Consider the following 18,222-nt stretch of genomic DNA (forward strand, 5'->3'; position numbering starts at 1 on the left):
AAAATGATTGAATGTTTTTTAAGATCACTTAAAGTACTTGCAAAGCATTTATTTCTGTAGTTTAACTATTACTAAACATTTCTTTCACTTATTTGAACCTAACAAGTAAAAACTAAAAGGCTATGAGACTTATGTATCCTGTTTCGTGACTTTGTATATAATCTGATGTCACCAAAGCCATAATTTTCACATAAAATATTTTATAATAGCAATTTCATATTTAGTAAACAAAAATCCTATGTTCTGTGTTTCTTTACACTTATATTTAAATTACCACAAAAAAGACAAACAGCCACTGATCATAAAGTTGGTTTTTAAACACGTTAAAGAGATGATGGAAAATGGAGAAAAAACATGAATCTATGATTGAAAGAACAAATTCATATTAAATTTACAGTGAAAAGCTGAGCATAGTCATCATATATATATATATATCATACTCTAACAGTTACATAAAGTTCCATTATTATATAATTAAGCAGTTTGAAAATGTATTTTACTTAGTTTCTTTCTTTATAAATACACTAAAAAAACATAAAATTGAAAATGCACATACAACTTCACATAAATAGAAAATAATGATTTGCCGTCATTCAAATTCATCTAAATTCAAAGCAACTCAAAAATATACCACAAAATAGTTCTTGACATAATCTGAATGAAACTACACAAATGTTGGATGACCAAAAATAGTCCATGAAATGGTTTTTCAATAAATAGCTTTTAGCAAGCATTAAAACATATTTAGTTTCATGATGTACATTTAAGCCTTGTAATTACATATGAGAAAGAAGACGATTAGAGCTATTTAATTTGCTTACTTAAATCGTTTCACATTATTCATTTATATTGGTTCTAAAATGGATTTATTTCATTCAATAATTGAAGGATTTATATTCATATGTGGGTCAGATATTTGAGCATTTTTTACAAAAGTGAAATGAAAACTTAGAACTTTCAGTTCAGCATTATATATATGTAAAATTGTCCTTGGTGTTGATATTTCAACAGGCTTGCGATGAGATTAAGAGTTTATAACATATGAGTAAGAATTCCTGCAACTTAAAAAAAAATCAAATACTGAAAACAAAAAAGATCTATTTCATAGTGAAACAGTTAATGAATATTCTCACATTACCAACAGAAAAAGTCAATGCCTAATAACTTTGATGCTTTGTTTTCCCTATTGCTTGGTTCAATATCAATTACTGGACTGATAAAGTAGAGTCAACATCACTGGTCAATAAAATTCTAAATCTCAACAGTTTAACAACTATCTGGCTGCCATAACTTAATGGTCCTTTATCAATTTTAAAACAATTTATCAGTTAAAGAGAAGAAACTTGATAAATGTTAAACAGATTTTCAAGTGCATAACCACGTACTCAAAATTCATTCAATTCAAAAATCAATGAAGACCATTGTTTAAACTTAAATATCGTGAAGAAGAAAATATCCAATAGGAAAAATCATTTTCAATTTACAATTTGGAAAGTCGTATTTTATGCTCTATTTTTATTTGACAGAAAGCCAGATAATTGTTTACTGGATTCCATTTATCTAGTAATGCATTAATTAGTATGGTATCAAAATACATAAAAAAATATTGGCCTGAATTATCTGTCATTCATAAAAGTACATACATTAAAATGAATTAAGAAAACATATCAAGTTCACCTCCTTTTCTCTACAATCACTTATGATATTAATGTTGCCAGGTTTTACTGTTTATACTGTTTTTGGTGTCCTTGGCTGGCTGTCATAAAAGATCTTTAAAACTCCCCACATTTAAAAAAAAACTCCAGGATAAATTTTAAAAAAAAACAATAACAAAATCAACTGTCTATTTTGGAGAAAAAATCTATTTGCGAATTTAACAATCCTCATTGGAAGAACAGACTGTCATAGACTCATGGTCCTGACCTTAAGTTTGTGTTACTCAGTCTTAAGTTTGAAATTGTATATTTGTAGACTGATGATTGTCTTTTTGTCATTTTTCTTTTTTTGCCATGGACATGATGGATGGCGTCTTTTTGTCTCTGACTTATGAATTTCAATATCTCTTTAGTATCTTTTACTATCTAACATTATCTTCCCAAAATATTCAACAATTAACTAAAAGATGATTTAGATTTATTCTACGAAGATTTACTGACAATTATATAACAGTGAAATCCAACTTTTTATTACGACTTTACCCAGGCAAAAATAGTGATTATGTGATTATCATATGATCATGTGATTACAATGACATAGAAAGTAACTATGTGATTACAATGGCAACATTTGTGACTATGATTACAATGGCAACATTTGTGACTATGATTACAATGGCAACATCTGTGACTATGATTACAATGACAACATTTGTGACTATGATTACAATGACAACATTTGTGACTATGATTACAATGACAAAGTATGTAACTAAGATTACAATGACAACATCTGTGACTATGATTACAATGACAAAGTATGTAACTATGTGATTACAATAGCAACATTTGTGACTATGTGATTACAATGACAACATTTGTGACTGTGATTACAATGACAACATTTGTGACTATGATTACAATGACAAAGTTTGTAACTATGATTACAATGACAAAATGTGTGACTGTGATAATAATGGCCAAATGTGTGACTGATAATCATGGCAAAATGTGTGACTGTATAATTACAAGATATTCACAATAAGAGCCAATGAGAGTTCTAACAAACTTCAGTGTCATTCATAATCAGATGATTTTACTTCAAATTAAGTCCAATGGTCAGTAAAAAAAATCGGTTGACTTCCTTATTTTTACTCTCTATTCAAGGCCAGATGCTGTTTTATTAGTCCACTTGCATGATTACAATTCAGTATATAGAAGTCAAAGAAGAACCATGTAACTGTTGTAATTGGTGTGATCAATCTAAGATTTATAATATTACCATTGAAGGATATGAATTTGCAATAACTGATCAGCTTCTATTCAAATACAAAACAATTATCCCTTAATCTCTCCAAACATGAAATGGACATAATTCATTCATTACTTCTTCATGACAATATTCATAGACTTTATTGAAATAACTTGACAAATCTGTTAATCTATACTACCAAATGAAGGCATCATGTGTATTTCAAATAAAAAGTATAAATATTTATGCCCTTATATTTGTTCAACCCCATGAATTTGGTCAAACATACAAAAGTCTTTTTATGTGCAGAAAACAAAGCTCTTATTCAATTCTCAACAACGATATTAAACTATTTACTATTTGGCCTGCAGTATTACAAACTTCATTAAAAAACATTATAAGATATTTATAACCCACAAGATAAACAATGTTGTAGCAAAATCAAACACAAGTGAAAGTTATTGTCACCCTAATATATATTTATGAACAGTTTGGCATGTGTATAAATTTTTTATAATGTTTTGGGTTGCTAGGTTGATAAATATCAAATGTTATGATGAGAAAGCTACTGGCAATAGTCACCCGCATGATTAAACCTTCATAACTTTTACTTTTCATATATATTTATATATATAGCAAATTTATTCATCAAGATAATATATTTACATGTGTATGAAGGTATAAAGCAGATTTTTTTATGCATTTATAGATTAATAGATTAAAAAAATGTAAATTTATTGATGTTTAATATGTTTTATTTCTATTAATACCAAAATATTTCCATTTAAATATTTTCCAAATAAGTAATTTCCTTTTCAGAAAATGATCAAAGCCAGGTATGTTACTGAGAAAAATATAAGAATTGATTGTATATCAATTATGTCTGATATGAGCCACTTAAGCAAATTCAATTAACTACTTATGTATTAATATTGTATTACGTACTGTATATTATAAACTTGGACACATGATTTGCGGTATGTTCTGAAACTATACTTTTTAACTGAGAAACATGTACCATTAAATCAATCTATTGATGTCAGAAAAATGTACAAAAACCTAAAAGTAATGGCCACTTCCAAAGAAATCAAAGGTTTCATTAAAACATTTTCTGAGAACTTGTACTCCCTCCCTCTTTTGTAAAAGTTATTTTCCAAAAAAGTTGATAATAAGGAAAACATCAGCCAATATAAAATAATACCAAAGTGATTAAAGATGATTTAAACTTCATTCTTGGGGTTGAACCCCTTCCCTCTTCCCTGTGGTCAACATTTGGCAAATAGCAAACATCAACTTAATAAATGTCTTGTCAGAACCTAGTCTACTCTATTGGTGGCTAACCAAAGTTATTAAATGTATGCCTCATACTTTTCAGCATTATCAAACCATGTGATTAGGGACTTCTACTAAAGGCATTTATACCTATTTGATAATACTTACATTTAAGAGCAGTAAATGCAAGTTCAAAGGTCAATCTTTTTTCTTGATCATCTTCGAAATTTAGCTGAGGTATATCCTTAACTCTTTGTGACAATGTTTGTTGAATCTTTTTCTGTAATATTGGATTACTTCTTTCCTCTTTTGAGTCATGTCTAAGAGTTTCAAACACTTTGGCACCATTGACATAAACTTTGTGACTATACAAACATGGTTCTTTATAGAAAAAATCAAACTGTCTCTCACTATGAACTTTCACTAATAAATCCTGTGACTGCATTTTCATCTTCATCTTAGCACGTTCTCTTAATGCATTCCTGGTGGCCACATAGGCTGGACAGACAGTCTGTGGTCTCTTTGGTAAGTGTGGGGAGTGAGATATCGGAACTGTTATCGTATCTGCTGTTGGTGGCATTCTAATTTCTTACGGTACTTCACTTTTAATATATCACCATAAAAATGACAAGGGATGCTTTAATTATGATTGGTCTCTGTTTCTCTCCTCAACTGTCAATCAAATGTGAGTAGGCGTAATCTTCAAGTCCTTTATACACAACACAGGTGGTTACAGCTACTGTAATCTACAATCCAAATAAGAAACTGTGGTTAACAACAAACTTATATGGATCAACAATTATTGAACTTTACAGAAAATCAACAAAAGTTTTTCACAACAGTTAAATTTGGACACACCTCTATGAAGACATTCTAAATCATATTTCAATAACTCAACTGAGAAGTAGAAATTTAATTTAAATACACTTGACAAATTCATCTGTTATAGGTTAAGGAACTTCTAATGATAATATGAAAGAAGTTAGATTTAAAACACCGATAACACTGAGTAATAAGCATTAAGTGAATTTAATCTCTGTGTTTTGTAAACAGTTAAAAGTTAATCAACTCGTCGTAGGTCAACACCCACAGTGACAAGACAATAAACAAACATTAATGGGTATTGCCACAATAGGACAATAGTCACGTAAAAAAATAAGGACCTTGACAGTATAGTTTTTCTTTTTCCTAGTGAAAAGTTACTGGCATGGTTTGAAAATGAAAACAATTATCCATACAATGACCTGCATTTAAGTACAAAGATTAAAACTTTTCAAGACTAAAACACATTTGCAGAAGCATCATGTTATATGTACCTTTCTAGGTGAATAGAAATTAAAATACAATTCACTTATCAATTGAGGTATTAAAATCCAGAGATGCTATTGATATTGTTTGAGGGACAATTAAAATTTAAAACTCTTTTTCACTTTTGCAGTAACCTTATAGTATAAATTTGTATATAGAAGACTGTGATACATATACAGTATATATCTTGCTGATATAAAATCATAATGCATTGTATATGTATAATAAAGTGCACCTAAAATGGGTTTCACACTGTCAGACTTAATACACTTTCAATAAATGATATCTAAACATCTGATCAACTTTTAAATATTCATACTATTCATTCATAGTTTTTTTTCAAAAATAATTTCTTTCGTTATTTTTGTTTTCATTTGTTTTATTCAGCATTTCAGTACTTACCAGTAGATACAACTTTGGCCTGTTTTATTGTTTACAAGTCTCTTAAAATGAATTTTTATTTAATAACAATAAAAGAACAGAAACAGATTTCTATATTATCAAACAGCCCTTTTCTCAGGTTTCTAGAAACTTTAAAACAATGAAATAACTCTAAAAAAAGTTTCAAAGAGTTTTCCCCCTTTCCTTCGATTTAACAATTCCCACCTCTCCGTTCATGCAAAAAGTAAGAAATTTAATCAAACAGACTGTTAATATTTCATTATCAAAAAACAAATCAGAGTTATTTCAGATTTGATCCCCTAAAGTAAATTAACTAAAAGACCCTACCTGATCTTTTGTATACAACATTAAACTATATCTGTTTTACCTGTGCGATCAACGTAATGAATTATTTCTAATTGGTGGTGTCAATGTTAGAACATAAGGCGGCAAACTATTGATCATACTGGTTTCTACCGTGTCTAACCTTAATGATTAACTTCTCCTAGACATGCAAACCAAAAACACCAGGATTGTTTAATAGGAGGAATCAATATCAGTCGCTAGTATACTGTCAATGGACTTCAAGTGGATAATTGGTCATTTTTCTGATTAGATACGAAGTAATAGAAATGTTTAGGCAATAAACAGACCTATTAAGTCAATTAATATTTGAGATACTCAACAAAATAAACGGATTTTGATAAATAAATCGAAGAAAAAAAAATCTTGGTAACTATGCATCAGCCATAAGCTTTTCCTCATTTCACAATATTGAAGTACTTAACTGTCTTCAGTATTTCATGGGGGAAATACAAGAGTTCTGATTCATTGATGAATATTTAAATCTGGATATCTTTCTTGCCAGAAAGCTAAAAGTGTATATAGGTTGGGAAATACGATTGTGAAAACAATCACTTTCAATACACTCTTGTGTTTGTTGCTATTTTTATATTTGTATGTGAGGTCATAGTTCATTTTTTGTTCTTGCTAAAGTAAACTTAGGTATTGAAAGAAAGTCATTATTTCAGGAAAAGTGTGATGAATGTGTACAGAACCTGTTAAGTGGTTTAATTCATAAACAGCATTGCATTTAATAATTCAAATTTCAAAACTTTTGGTTGATTTTGTTCAACAAATTTTTTTTAGTATGTATGTATGTATGTAACCAAAACTGGTCTGTTTGGTACAATAAATACAGATTCATAAAAGGACTGGAGATTTGGAGCTATTTCCAATACTGTGGATTCATTATTATTTGTTAAATACCAATTTTTCATGGATTTTGCATGTTCAGGGGAACCATTAATTTTAAATGTTAAACAAATTATAAAATTTCTATAGGAAATTAAATATATATATGCAAATATTGTTAAAACCATGAAATCAAATAGCCACGAAAATGCAAGTTCTCATCAATCCACGAAAATTAGTACCCAGGAAGATAAATGAATCCACAGTATGACCCACAATAGCAAGTTTACAGAAACTGATATCTAGAGATCACATTTCAATTTTCTCATTAATTATCAATAAAATTAATCATAATTAAAGCAGCAATGTTGAGAACCATGCGTCAATCACATGACTGACCATCTTCGCTTTATATCTACTATCAACTAAACACTTAACCATGACGACATAATTGCAGAAGATGTCGCAAGCAATGCAATTTCCAAGTATTTTACTCAAATTTAATTCAATTAAAAACATTTTTAAGCCAAGATGTTTAAAAAAAGGATCACTTTTCATACTATCTTATTAAAAATCACATTATCAACCGGTCATAAAAACATGTTTTTCTTCAAATAAAAAATATTGACGCAATGGATATTTGACTAGACCGAAAATATCCTAGAGTCAGATAACTACCAGTTATGGACGGTCATTAAAGTTCAATAATAAGTCAACAAGTTCATTTAATTATTCATACATTGTAATTTGGCTGTGTATGTGTTAAAGATCAAATGGTTAAATAAGCAGGTAAAAAGGCATTGCACTTGATTGCATCAATTTTTTGAATAGTAAGACTGGACTTATTTGGACTTATGTTTTTATAACTGGTCAATTTAAAAGGAGTGACATGAAAGTGTTTATTTCATTATTCTGGTTTACATTTGCATATCACGTTTTTACACTTATTAAGATGGTGGTTGAACCTTCATGTTGAAGATAAATAACTTTTACTGAATGAGAGGCAGAAGATACCTAAGACATATTCAAACTAAAATAAAAAGTTGAAGGCAAACTGACAACGCCTTGGCAAAAAATTAAAAACAGTAAAAGACAAACAACAGTCTACAAAATACAACACAGAAAACGACCAAGCGACACAAACCCGCCAAAAACCGGTTGTGATCTCTGACATAAAAACAATTTCATCCATATACGTTATTCAATAACATGTGTAAAATTACTCAAGCAGAGGAGATTTCTTTGCCAATTTTTTCTGAAGTTAATATTCTTAACCTTTATCCTTATCAGTTGGACTGTCATAATCTTTGGTGCTACTAGAAATAGATACAAACATAGACTCTAGGCCTTAAACTATTATCCTTATCAGTTGGACTGTCATAATCTTTGGTGCCACTAGAAATAGATACAAACATAGACTCTAGGCTTTAAACTATTAGCATTGTCAGACTTCTATGAATTCCCTTAGAATTTGTAGTTACATGTATATATATATTATTCATAAGAGAAAAAAAGTATGAGAACTGGACATTACTGACCTAATATCAGGAGACAGAAAGATTTTTTTATTTAGAATACACTTTAATAACAACAATGTTGTTGTTTCTATGCTGTTTAGAGATGGTACAACATTTTGCCACTTAATTCCATTTTTGATGATCAGATATTACAACAAATACGGTGCAGTTATATTTTCTGTCCTTTCGGAAGACTAAAACAATTACAAGAACAATTTTGTTTGTGTAACATTGCTGATATGACGAAATCCGGTAATGCACTATATCACCGGTGGCGCAGACACAAGGGACTCCACTGTTACTTAATACACAAAATGTGCAAGACTGGAACTTTCCTCCAATTGACCTAACAGTTTTCCAAAATTCAAACTGATTATGTTTGGGAACAATCATTTTCATATTATAATAGAATTGAGAATTGAAACAGGGAATGTGTCAAAGAGACAACAACCTGACCAAAGAGCAGAAAACATCTCAAGGCCACCAATGGGTCATCAGTGCACAGAGAAACTCCCGCACCCAGAGGCAGGATTCAGCTGGCCCCTAAACAATAATGTATACTTGTTCAAAGAAATGGATGCCACATTAAACTCCAAAACATTTAAATGAACCAAAATTAAAAAAAAATACTCAAGACTAATAAAGGTTAGAGGTTGCTGACTTTGGACAGGTGCAGAAATGAAAAGTGTCCGGGGGGGGGGGGGGGCTCCCCCTATACCTCCAGCCAATGTGGAATAAACAAACACACAGCACTACGCACAGTAAAAATCAGTTTAAATAGTTAGAGTCCAATGTTAGAATAAGTAACAAAAGAAAAAAGAAACTAAGCAAAATGAAAATGATAAACATAAATTAACAAAGTACTACTAGCAGTTACTGACATGCCAGCTCCAGACCTCAATTTAACTGATCGAAAGATTATGTCTTCATCATATGATAATCAAGCACAATCCCTCTCGTTAGGCATGTTAGGGGTTTAGTATCGAGCCATCATTAATTATACTAGAAGAACATAACCCGTTTTTTATGATGTCTTTGAGGAAACTAAATGAAAACATTTAACTCTTTTTCTTTCTAATTCAAGTGTTAAAAATTTGTTTCTGAACAGAACTTCAGGCACATTATTTCAATGTTGGTCATCATTATACAATGACCACAGTTACCACAATGTCATCATTATACAATGACCACAGTTACCACAATGTCATCATTATACAATGACCACAGTTACCACAATGTCATCATTATACAATTACCACAGTTACCACAATGTCATCAAAGACATCGTTCATTAATATTTTTACACAAATTTGGACATGACCATTTTAATTTTAATTTCATTATTTCTTGGTTATTGACTTCTATCTCTATGTAATGTTTTCAGTAAAATATTCTAGACAAAAATTGAATATTAAGAAGTAATAAAACCATAATAAAGTGTATTTTCTTTTAAAAACTCTATCTATCAAACAGTTTTGATGACTTCAGAAACAAAACATAAACTTACTTTTCACTTCAATGTTGATTTATTTGCATGAACTTTGTGTTATCGGTCAGTCCTTTTAAAATGTGAAGAAAACACCTGCTAGAAACAAGACCCATTACCACAAAAATTATGCAAAGTTAAGAGGGATGGGAATTTTTTTTCATTCTTTCTAAAAGATTTAGAACTATTCATTGGGTTAACTTTGATATCATTACATACTTACTGTGCGAATATTTAAAGGTACTATGTCCACCTAAATTGATTTATGCCTTTATATACATTTTGTACTATTAATATATTTATATATAGGCTTTAAAGTCTTACTCAAATATTTAACAGGAATTAGTCAATATAATACTATAATAGCTATTATTTCAAAGATGAGATGAAATAAACAATACACCTTCAATCACCAATAAAGTATTGTGGGGTTTTTATAAAAATTTCTAAACCTTATTCGTCATATCAAGGCTTATAAAGTTTGTAGAAACAGGGATTAAGATAAACAAACAATTAAAGGTGAAAGAGTACTAGACCTTTTACACCTCTCAGACAATCAGTTAAAAAAGTAGACTTGATGTGTCTATAAGCATGATAAGACTTTGATGCCTTTTAGAAACTAAAAGAAAAAATAATTGTCAAAGAGAAAAAAGTTCCATAACATTGCTGTACTTTACAACAGGCCAGCAGTGGTGAAATATCAAGTAATCCTTAAAAAGGGGTGTAGGGTTGCTGCCTATGGTCCCAAAGTACAGGTAACTTGGCAATTATGAGGGGTCAGCTGAAAAAAACTTTACATAAATAAACATATTAAAAGGAACATAAACAATTTTTCCTGGACTACATCATATTATTTATTCCCCCTCAGCTGTTCTCCACTGAGATTCAGTCTGATTCCTTCATGTCAGTTACAAATCCCCAGTCTACCATTATAAATCTTATGACGAGAACATGGGAGCTTTCAATTACTGTAGACAAAAAATACTTGAGGACAGAAAATTATTTTTGAGTTCCAAAAATGTCATCCAAAACTATTTCTTTAACAACAAAAATATCTCTTACAGATTAAAAGTTGACAATTATGGATATGTTTACATCGGTGTTTATGATCCCCTTCATTTTTAGCTAACAACAGTCTATTCAATAATCATTCTTTTTACTTTTACTGATTGAAAATCAATGAATTTCATAAATGTACTTTTATAATCGTTAGGTTTGTATTTACTTTTCACTTTCATCTATTACACGTATTGTCCGAAATCATTAGATTTATCTATTAATGGCAATTTAAACCTTTGTATCAAACTTGATAAAATTCTACGAAGCAAAATAAACTTTTTTTTAGAAAATTTAAATCTGCCAACATTATTGAATTCATATTTGTCATTCTATTATACCACAGTGGCTTTTAATTAAAAGATTTCAATATTAATAAAATGTCAAGGGTAGGTATAATCAATTTCAGAAATTGAATGTCAATCTCATGTCAAGTTTCAAAACAGAAATATAAAGAACTGATGACTGCAACATAATACAGGTTAAATGAACCGACCACTATCATAGACAAGTTTCACTCTGTTTTTTTATATCAACATTGAACAGAACACATTAATCATAAATTGATTAAATGCTAGTAATGAACAAATAGCATTGTCTTTTTACTTTTGTTGGTATATATTTTGAAAATTTATATGTGTATTTTTTAAATGCCTGAAGATGACTTTTAATTTTTACTCTAATGGATTACAATACTAGGTTAATGGGTTTACTTAGGTTTTTTTATAACTTACATTTTTTAAAGTTCATTTTATAAAGGTGTTACAATCTCTACCTATGGTTGTCCATGTCCATCATGTGGAAGCATACCATTATCAACTGATTTTTTATTTGATTGCATGTTGTGCTGTAACACCACTGTCCCAGGTTAGGGGAAACATTGAGTGCTCACAATCATCCCTGTTACATTCTTTTTCTGCCTGGCCAAAGTCAAAAGTCTTAATTCAGTGGTTCTTGTTGGTTGCTGTCTGTCTTATTTTTTTTGTAATTGTTATGTCATAAATCAGGCCATTGGTTTTCTGGTTTGAGCTGTTTCACACTTTGTTATGATGTGGCCTTTTATAGCTGACTGATCTATAGAATATTGGTTTGGCTCATTGTTGAAGACTTACAGTCACTTATTTATAGTTACTGACATCCATGTCATTTGAACTATGGTGGATAGATGTATCATTGGCAATCATGTAACCCATCTGCTAATTATTACATTATCAGTAATGTTATTTATCTGAACTGATAAAAAAACTAAAGGCTCCTATATCTCCAACAACAGCAATTTTTAGGTAAAATCATTACGAAAGGACAATAACTCTATAAAGAGTTAACTGACAGTCATGTTGACATATTTGTAGATCTCGTCTTGCTGGACATTTTTGCTATATAAAGTTTCAATCTATCTATTATAGTTCTCAAAGTAAAAGACAAAAATGCAAAAAATTCGGAAAAAATGTCATTGAAGGCCAATCACTTCAATAAGGAGTCAACTGATGATTTCGGTTATTTGACTTATTTGTAGATCTTGTCTTGCTAATAATTTTTTTCTAATAAAAATTTCTCTGTATCTATTATAGTTTTCAAAAAATAGACAAAATTGAAAAAAAATAGATAAAATTTGACATTTAATGTCTATAACTCATTTTGGAGGTCGTCTGACAGTTTTGACCTAAATAACAGCAGGTAGATCTCAACATTCTCAACATTTTTGGCCCATCAGATTTTCTCCATTCATAGCAGTTTTCAAGATAATAGACAAAACTTGCATTTTACCCATATGTTCTAACTTTAGTTATGTCGCCCATCTTCGTTGACAGGCGGGGTCATGAGACACATATTTTAAACAAGATACCTAAATTATAATTGTGGCGGCAATTTGATTAAATTTGGCCCAGTAGTTTCAGAGGAGAAGATTTTTGTAAAAGTTAACGGACGAAGAATTCCAAGTGATGAGAAAAGCTCACTTGGCCTTTTGGCCAGGTGAGCTAAAAATTAAATCACAGCAATTCTACATAAAATCTATTTGTATTTTAGATTTAAGGTCAAGGAACAATAAATTACCTGTATGTAGATTTTTTTTTCTAATTTTGCACTGGACTAGGATTTGAGAACATTCATCTGAAAATGCAAAACAAGTATATGTTAATATTTTTAGTTTTTAAGATAAAGTAGAAAAGAAAGGATATGATGTATCCATCCATGACACAAAATCAGTACATGCACAGGAAAAAACACAAAAAGCAAAGGAACAGCGCTGTTATTGCTGTTCTTCATCTCATAGCCATGTTTAAAATATAGTTGAAAGGAATAACAATATATGGAATATTAAAGAACAGACTGACAGACGGACAGACAGGTCAAAACATTATACCCTACGAAAATTTGTTATGTGTGGTATAATAATTGGAAAACAATAATTTTTTTCTACTAAAATATTTTAACATAAATTTTATACTGGTACAAAAGAGTCATATTTTCAGGGATCCGCTATGTAACTATTGTTACACTTGACCTTAAACATTATGGTTGTTACTTGCAAAAAACACATTAAAATAATTAAATTATTCCCAGTGATTCAATCAAATTCATCCTAACAACTAACACAAAGAAAATTTCTCATAGGCCAAAACATGCAAAAGCATGCTTCTGAAAAATCATAAAAATGAATTTTAAAACAAATTATTCAGAATATTAAATTAGATTTGTCAACTATCTTCGACCTACCATAAACAGACTTACAATGGTCGATGCTATGAATCTTCTTTATCCCACTGCATGGAAGTCTGTGAGATCATCACATAGAGTGAAAAATAAACCTTTAAATAGAAATTGATAGTTAATTTTAATTCAAAGTTTATTATCAACACAGAGGCTCACAGAGGGAGTTTCAATCTGTAAATAAAAATGAAAATGGTATGATATTTAAATATCAAAGTTATGTGTACATTTGTACTGAACAAATTCTTTTGCTTGAAAATTTATATGGCACTGTTTGTTTCTTTGTGCATCACATTTTCTTTTGTTCTACAATTTTTAGGACCAAAAAATTGTACTAGTAGAGTAATGGTACTGTTTGTTATTTATCAAATTATAATAGCAATCCATCATAATCAACAAGTGATCAATCATGTTTGATTTTCTATGCTACTCAACATGACACAGACCAGTTCAAACTTGTTAACCCATCTTATGTACATCTAACAAATGTTATGACCCTTTTCTACTGTGCTTTAACTAAGTTTTTTTAAATATCAAATTCCCTTATAAAACAGATTTTACCAGTAATATAAGGCACATGATTACTAGCTTAGTTTTGTTAAAAGATATTGCAATCAATGCAAAATGTGTTAGAAACCTGACATGTCAGCTAGTGCTGTTGCACATTTTTGTGTGAGGCACAAATGTACATAGATATAGACTGATTGATTGTTGTTTGTTGCGTGTCCAGGACAAATATTAAATGCATGTTCAGAACAAGAACAAATTGACAATAAATACAATATGAAGGGGCTCTACAGGGATGAAGAGTGGGAAATTTGGACTGCCACTGTAATATGAGGGTAAATTGGATATGGACAGATATACTTAGTGCAACAGTCCATTTATGGACCCCTCAAAGAGTTGCTGAAAGGGTTCTTAAGGCACAATTGCACAATCAGAGAAAGGCAAAGAAACTTGAAGTCATAATCTAAGTTCAGGAAATAAAGAGAACAGAAAACACATGGTTCATATTTCTAAAAAAGACAACAGTAGGGAGAAAGTATAAGTCAACACACAGTTAAAGAAAAGGTTCATTATAAGTATTATTCATTGCATATTTTTCTATTGATAAATTGCTCTTTTTTAAATCCCTTCTCCCAAAGAGAACCTCTCTTCAGTTAAATAAAATAATGATAAAAATATTTCATTCATACCAATAAATCTATTTCATTGCAAATCGTCAAATCAGTTTCCGTCATTCACATACCTACGCTATAAAGAATTGTTTTCATCGCAACTGGACTTGATGGAATTTGGTCATACCTTTCATTTTCAGAATAAAAGGTCACATAATTTATCTTTTAAACTTATCTTCAGGTTGACATAAGTTTGATTGTAGCCATGAATGATTTACATTTTATTTTACAGACCGACTTACTAAAGTAATGACTAATTTGTGGTCATTTAAACTTACAAATATGTTAGTTCAGGTCACTCTACAAATTTGTATCAGATAAAATAGAGGATGGAAACAGGGAATGTGTCAAAGAGACAACAACCCTACCAATGAGCAGAAAACAAACAGCCCAAGGCCACCAATGGGTCTTCAGGACAGTAAGAAAATCCAACACCAGAGGTGGGCTTCAGCTAGCCCCTAAACAATAATGTATACTAGTTCAGCGAAAAATGGACATCACACGAAACTCCAAAACATATAAATGAACCAAAATTAAAAAACATACAAGAGTAACAAAGGCCAGAGGTTCCACCTTGGGACAGGCGCAAAAATGCGGCAGGTTAAACATGTTTTGTGAGATCTCAACCCTCCCCCTATACCTCTAGCCAATGTGGAGTAATTAACAAACACACTGCAATACGCACAGTAAAAATCAGTTTAAAAGAAGTCTGAGTCCTATGTTAGAATAGGTAACAGAAGAAACTAAGCAAAATGACAATGATCAACATAAATTTACAAAGGACTACTAACAGTTACTGACATGCCCACTCCAGACCTCAACTAAACTGATTGAAAGATTATCCTTCATCATATGAAAATCAAGCACATATCCTCCTGTCTGGGGTCACAGCCTCTAGATGTTATTTATTCTTTGTGTTAGTTTGTTGTCTCATTGATGCAAGGGGCCTCGGTGGCCAAGTGGTCTAAGTAGTTCTACTACTGTAATCACTAGCCAGTCAACACTGAGGTTGTGAGTTCGAACCCCGCTCTTGCAGGTGCACTTGACTCCAATCTTAATTGACTAGGATTGTCAGTTTTCCTATCGAAGGTCGGTGGTTTTCTCCTAGCACTTCAGCTTCCTCCACCAATAAAAACTGGCCGCCACAAAATAGCCCAAATGTGGCACTTAAAAGTGGCGTTAAAACACCAACAATCTATCAATCAATCATTGATGCAATACCCAATTTGGCTTTAAATAAGAATACACAGGTTGTAACAAAAAAAAGCATACACCATTTTGTATTTCAGAGTATTGAAAAACAGGAAGTATATGTTTGAAAGATCTAAAAAGCTCTCACACATTACAACTCATCAATGCCAAGCTGTTGACTAAATATGAAGTCATTTCGTCTTGTTATACTGGAGAAATGTGTGACAAAATTTTTTAATTTCATTCAACATATTGATAACTTCAAAGTACATGAAGTAACGGCAAAAAGAAAGTTGTCCTCTGACAGATTAAAAAACTGCTCATACAATACAACTCATCCAACTCTGCCAAAGATAACTGTGTTATTCATTCTGTGGTCATTTGTACCATAGAAAAGTGTAACGGAAATATTTGTTGGACAAATGGATGAATAGGATAGGAGAATGTAAAACAGCCCAACTCTACCCCTACTCAGAGAGCTTGGGCCAGGGGAATAATATTTCATTCATCTTTTTTGAGACAGAGTAATGATTTAGACTTGGAAAAGAAGAAATCACTTCAAAATATTTAATCTAAGCTTGTTTTAAAATTAGTGCCTAATTTCTTAGAAAATAAAAATTTCACAAAAATTTCTCTCTATTTCTCCCCAATGTTATGCTTCAAAAATATAGAGTTTAAGTGCGTAAAACAAAACAATAAGGAAATCATTTGTCAACATTACAATGCCTCTCAATCAGTTGTCATTACATGTAGATTTAAGGTTGCCAGTATAAGTGTCTGTCAGATAAAACACCATATTGCAGCTTTTTTCTGTACTATTTATCAATGTTTAGGACTAAATGGGATGTAATTTACCAGAAAAATAAAAATTATCTTCTGTTTAAAATATCCATTTATCTATGATGAATAAAAAAGGACTAACTTTGGATTTTCATTCCTTCAAAATAAATTTAGGAGTAAAAATAAGCCTTTGATGAATCTTGTGACTTATCCTTGTTTATTTTTTCTTGCTCCTTTAAGTGAAAATTTCAATATATAACTTTAATTTAAAATGTTCCCAGTAAACGTGTAGAAAAAATTAACATACCTGCCTATAATTTCAAAATTTAGTATCAGAAATGAAACAAAACTTTTTATACAGCATTAACATAATTATACTAATCAACTCACCACTCCTCAACGATACTAACAAATTACAATGTTTGGTCAATAAATTTCAAAAGGTTTGTGTTCATGATTAAAATTCAATTACTGACAAATTTGTTTTGAATTTGTTTTTCGGCTGAGTAATATGACCTCCCACAAACTGATATCAAGAACAGGTTCCAATATTTACAGAAATGAATGATCATTCAACAACTTATCACATGCAGGATTGATAAAAATACAAACTGACCAAACTTTATCAAAAGATTTTGTAAATAGTATTGTGTAATTCAAGATGGATTGTTTTTCGGGAGCATTAAGGTCATTTTGATGTCATACATACATGTAGAAAATTTTCCATTTTCTCTATGGGTTACAAGAAAATAATAGTTAAGACTCTCACTCTAAAATAAAAAGGCCATCCACTAATTGAGAAATCATTAACTTTTCCAAATATGCAGTGAAGTGCACTTTTAACTTTTTAAGTCAACAAGGTCACTGTTAAATCTTTGAAATGGCAAACAAAATAAATCTTCAAAAAACAACTTTAGAATAAATAATTGGATTAGATAGATGGAGTTAAAATAAAGTGCCTCCCAAAGGAAGTCAACTTCCAAATCCCCCAAACAGCAGCTGTCTGTCTGGAAAAATCTATTTCGTGATTTATAATTTGTTTCTTCTATATTATTTGACAATTCTCCTCGAAACTTTGAAATTATTGATAAAAAGTATATATATGAAACACAGACACTTTAAAATCTAATTGAAACTGATCAATTTTTCAAATCTATATAAAAGGCAAGTTAAATATGTATGGACTCTTTAAAATAATAATAGTAGAATTTGTAATATAAGTAATTTACGCAATATAGGT

General features: G+C 30.4%; 1 protein-coding gene across 3 annotated transcripts in view; it reads right to left on the minus strand.

The window, feature by feature from the left end:
* The window catches only part of LOC127716608 (putative methyltransferase NSUN7), a 28,147-nt gene extending 23,206 nt beyond the window's left edge, over positions 1-4,941 (minus strand). For all 3 annotated transcript variants that reach the window (XM_052222852.1, XM_052222851.1, XM_052222850.1), the window contains exon 1: positions 4,348-4,941. In XM_052222852.1, coding sequence (XP_052078812.1) covers positions 4,348-4,759 — 412 coding nt within the window. In that variant the 5' untranslated portion in view covers positions 4,760-4,941. The remainder of the gene's footprint in view (positions 1-4,347) is intronic.
* Between the last annotated feature and the right edge of the window lie 13,281 nt (positions 4,942-18,222).

The sequence above is a fragment of the Mytilus californianus genome, unplaced genomic scaffold, assembly GCF_021869535.1.
Source record: "Mytilus californianus isolate M0D057914Y unplaced genomic scaffold, xbMytCali1.0.p SCAF_9, whole genome shotgun sequence".
Classification (NCBI taxonomy): Eukaryota; Metazoa; Mollusca; class Bivalvia; order Mytilida; family Mytilidae; genus Mytilus; species Mytilus californianus.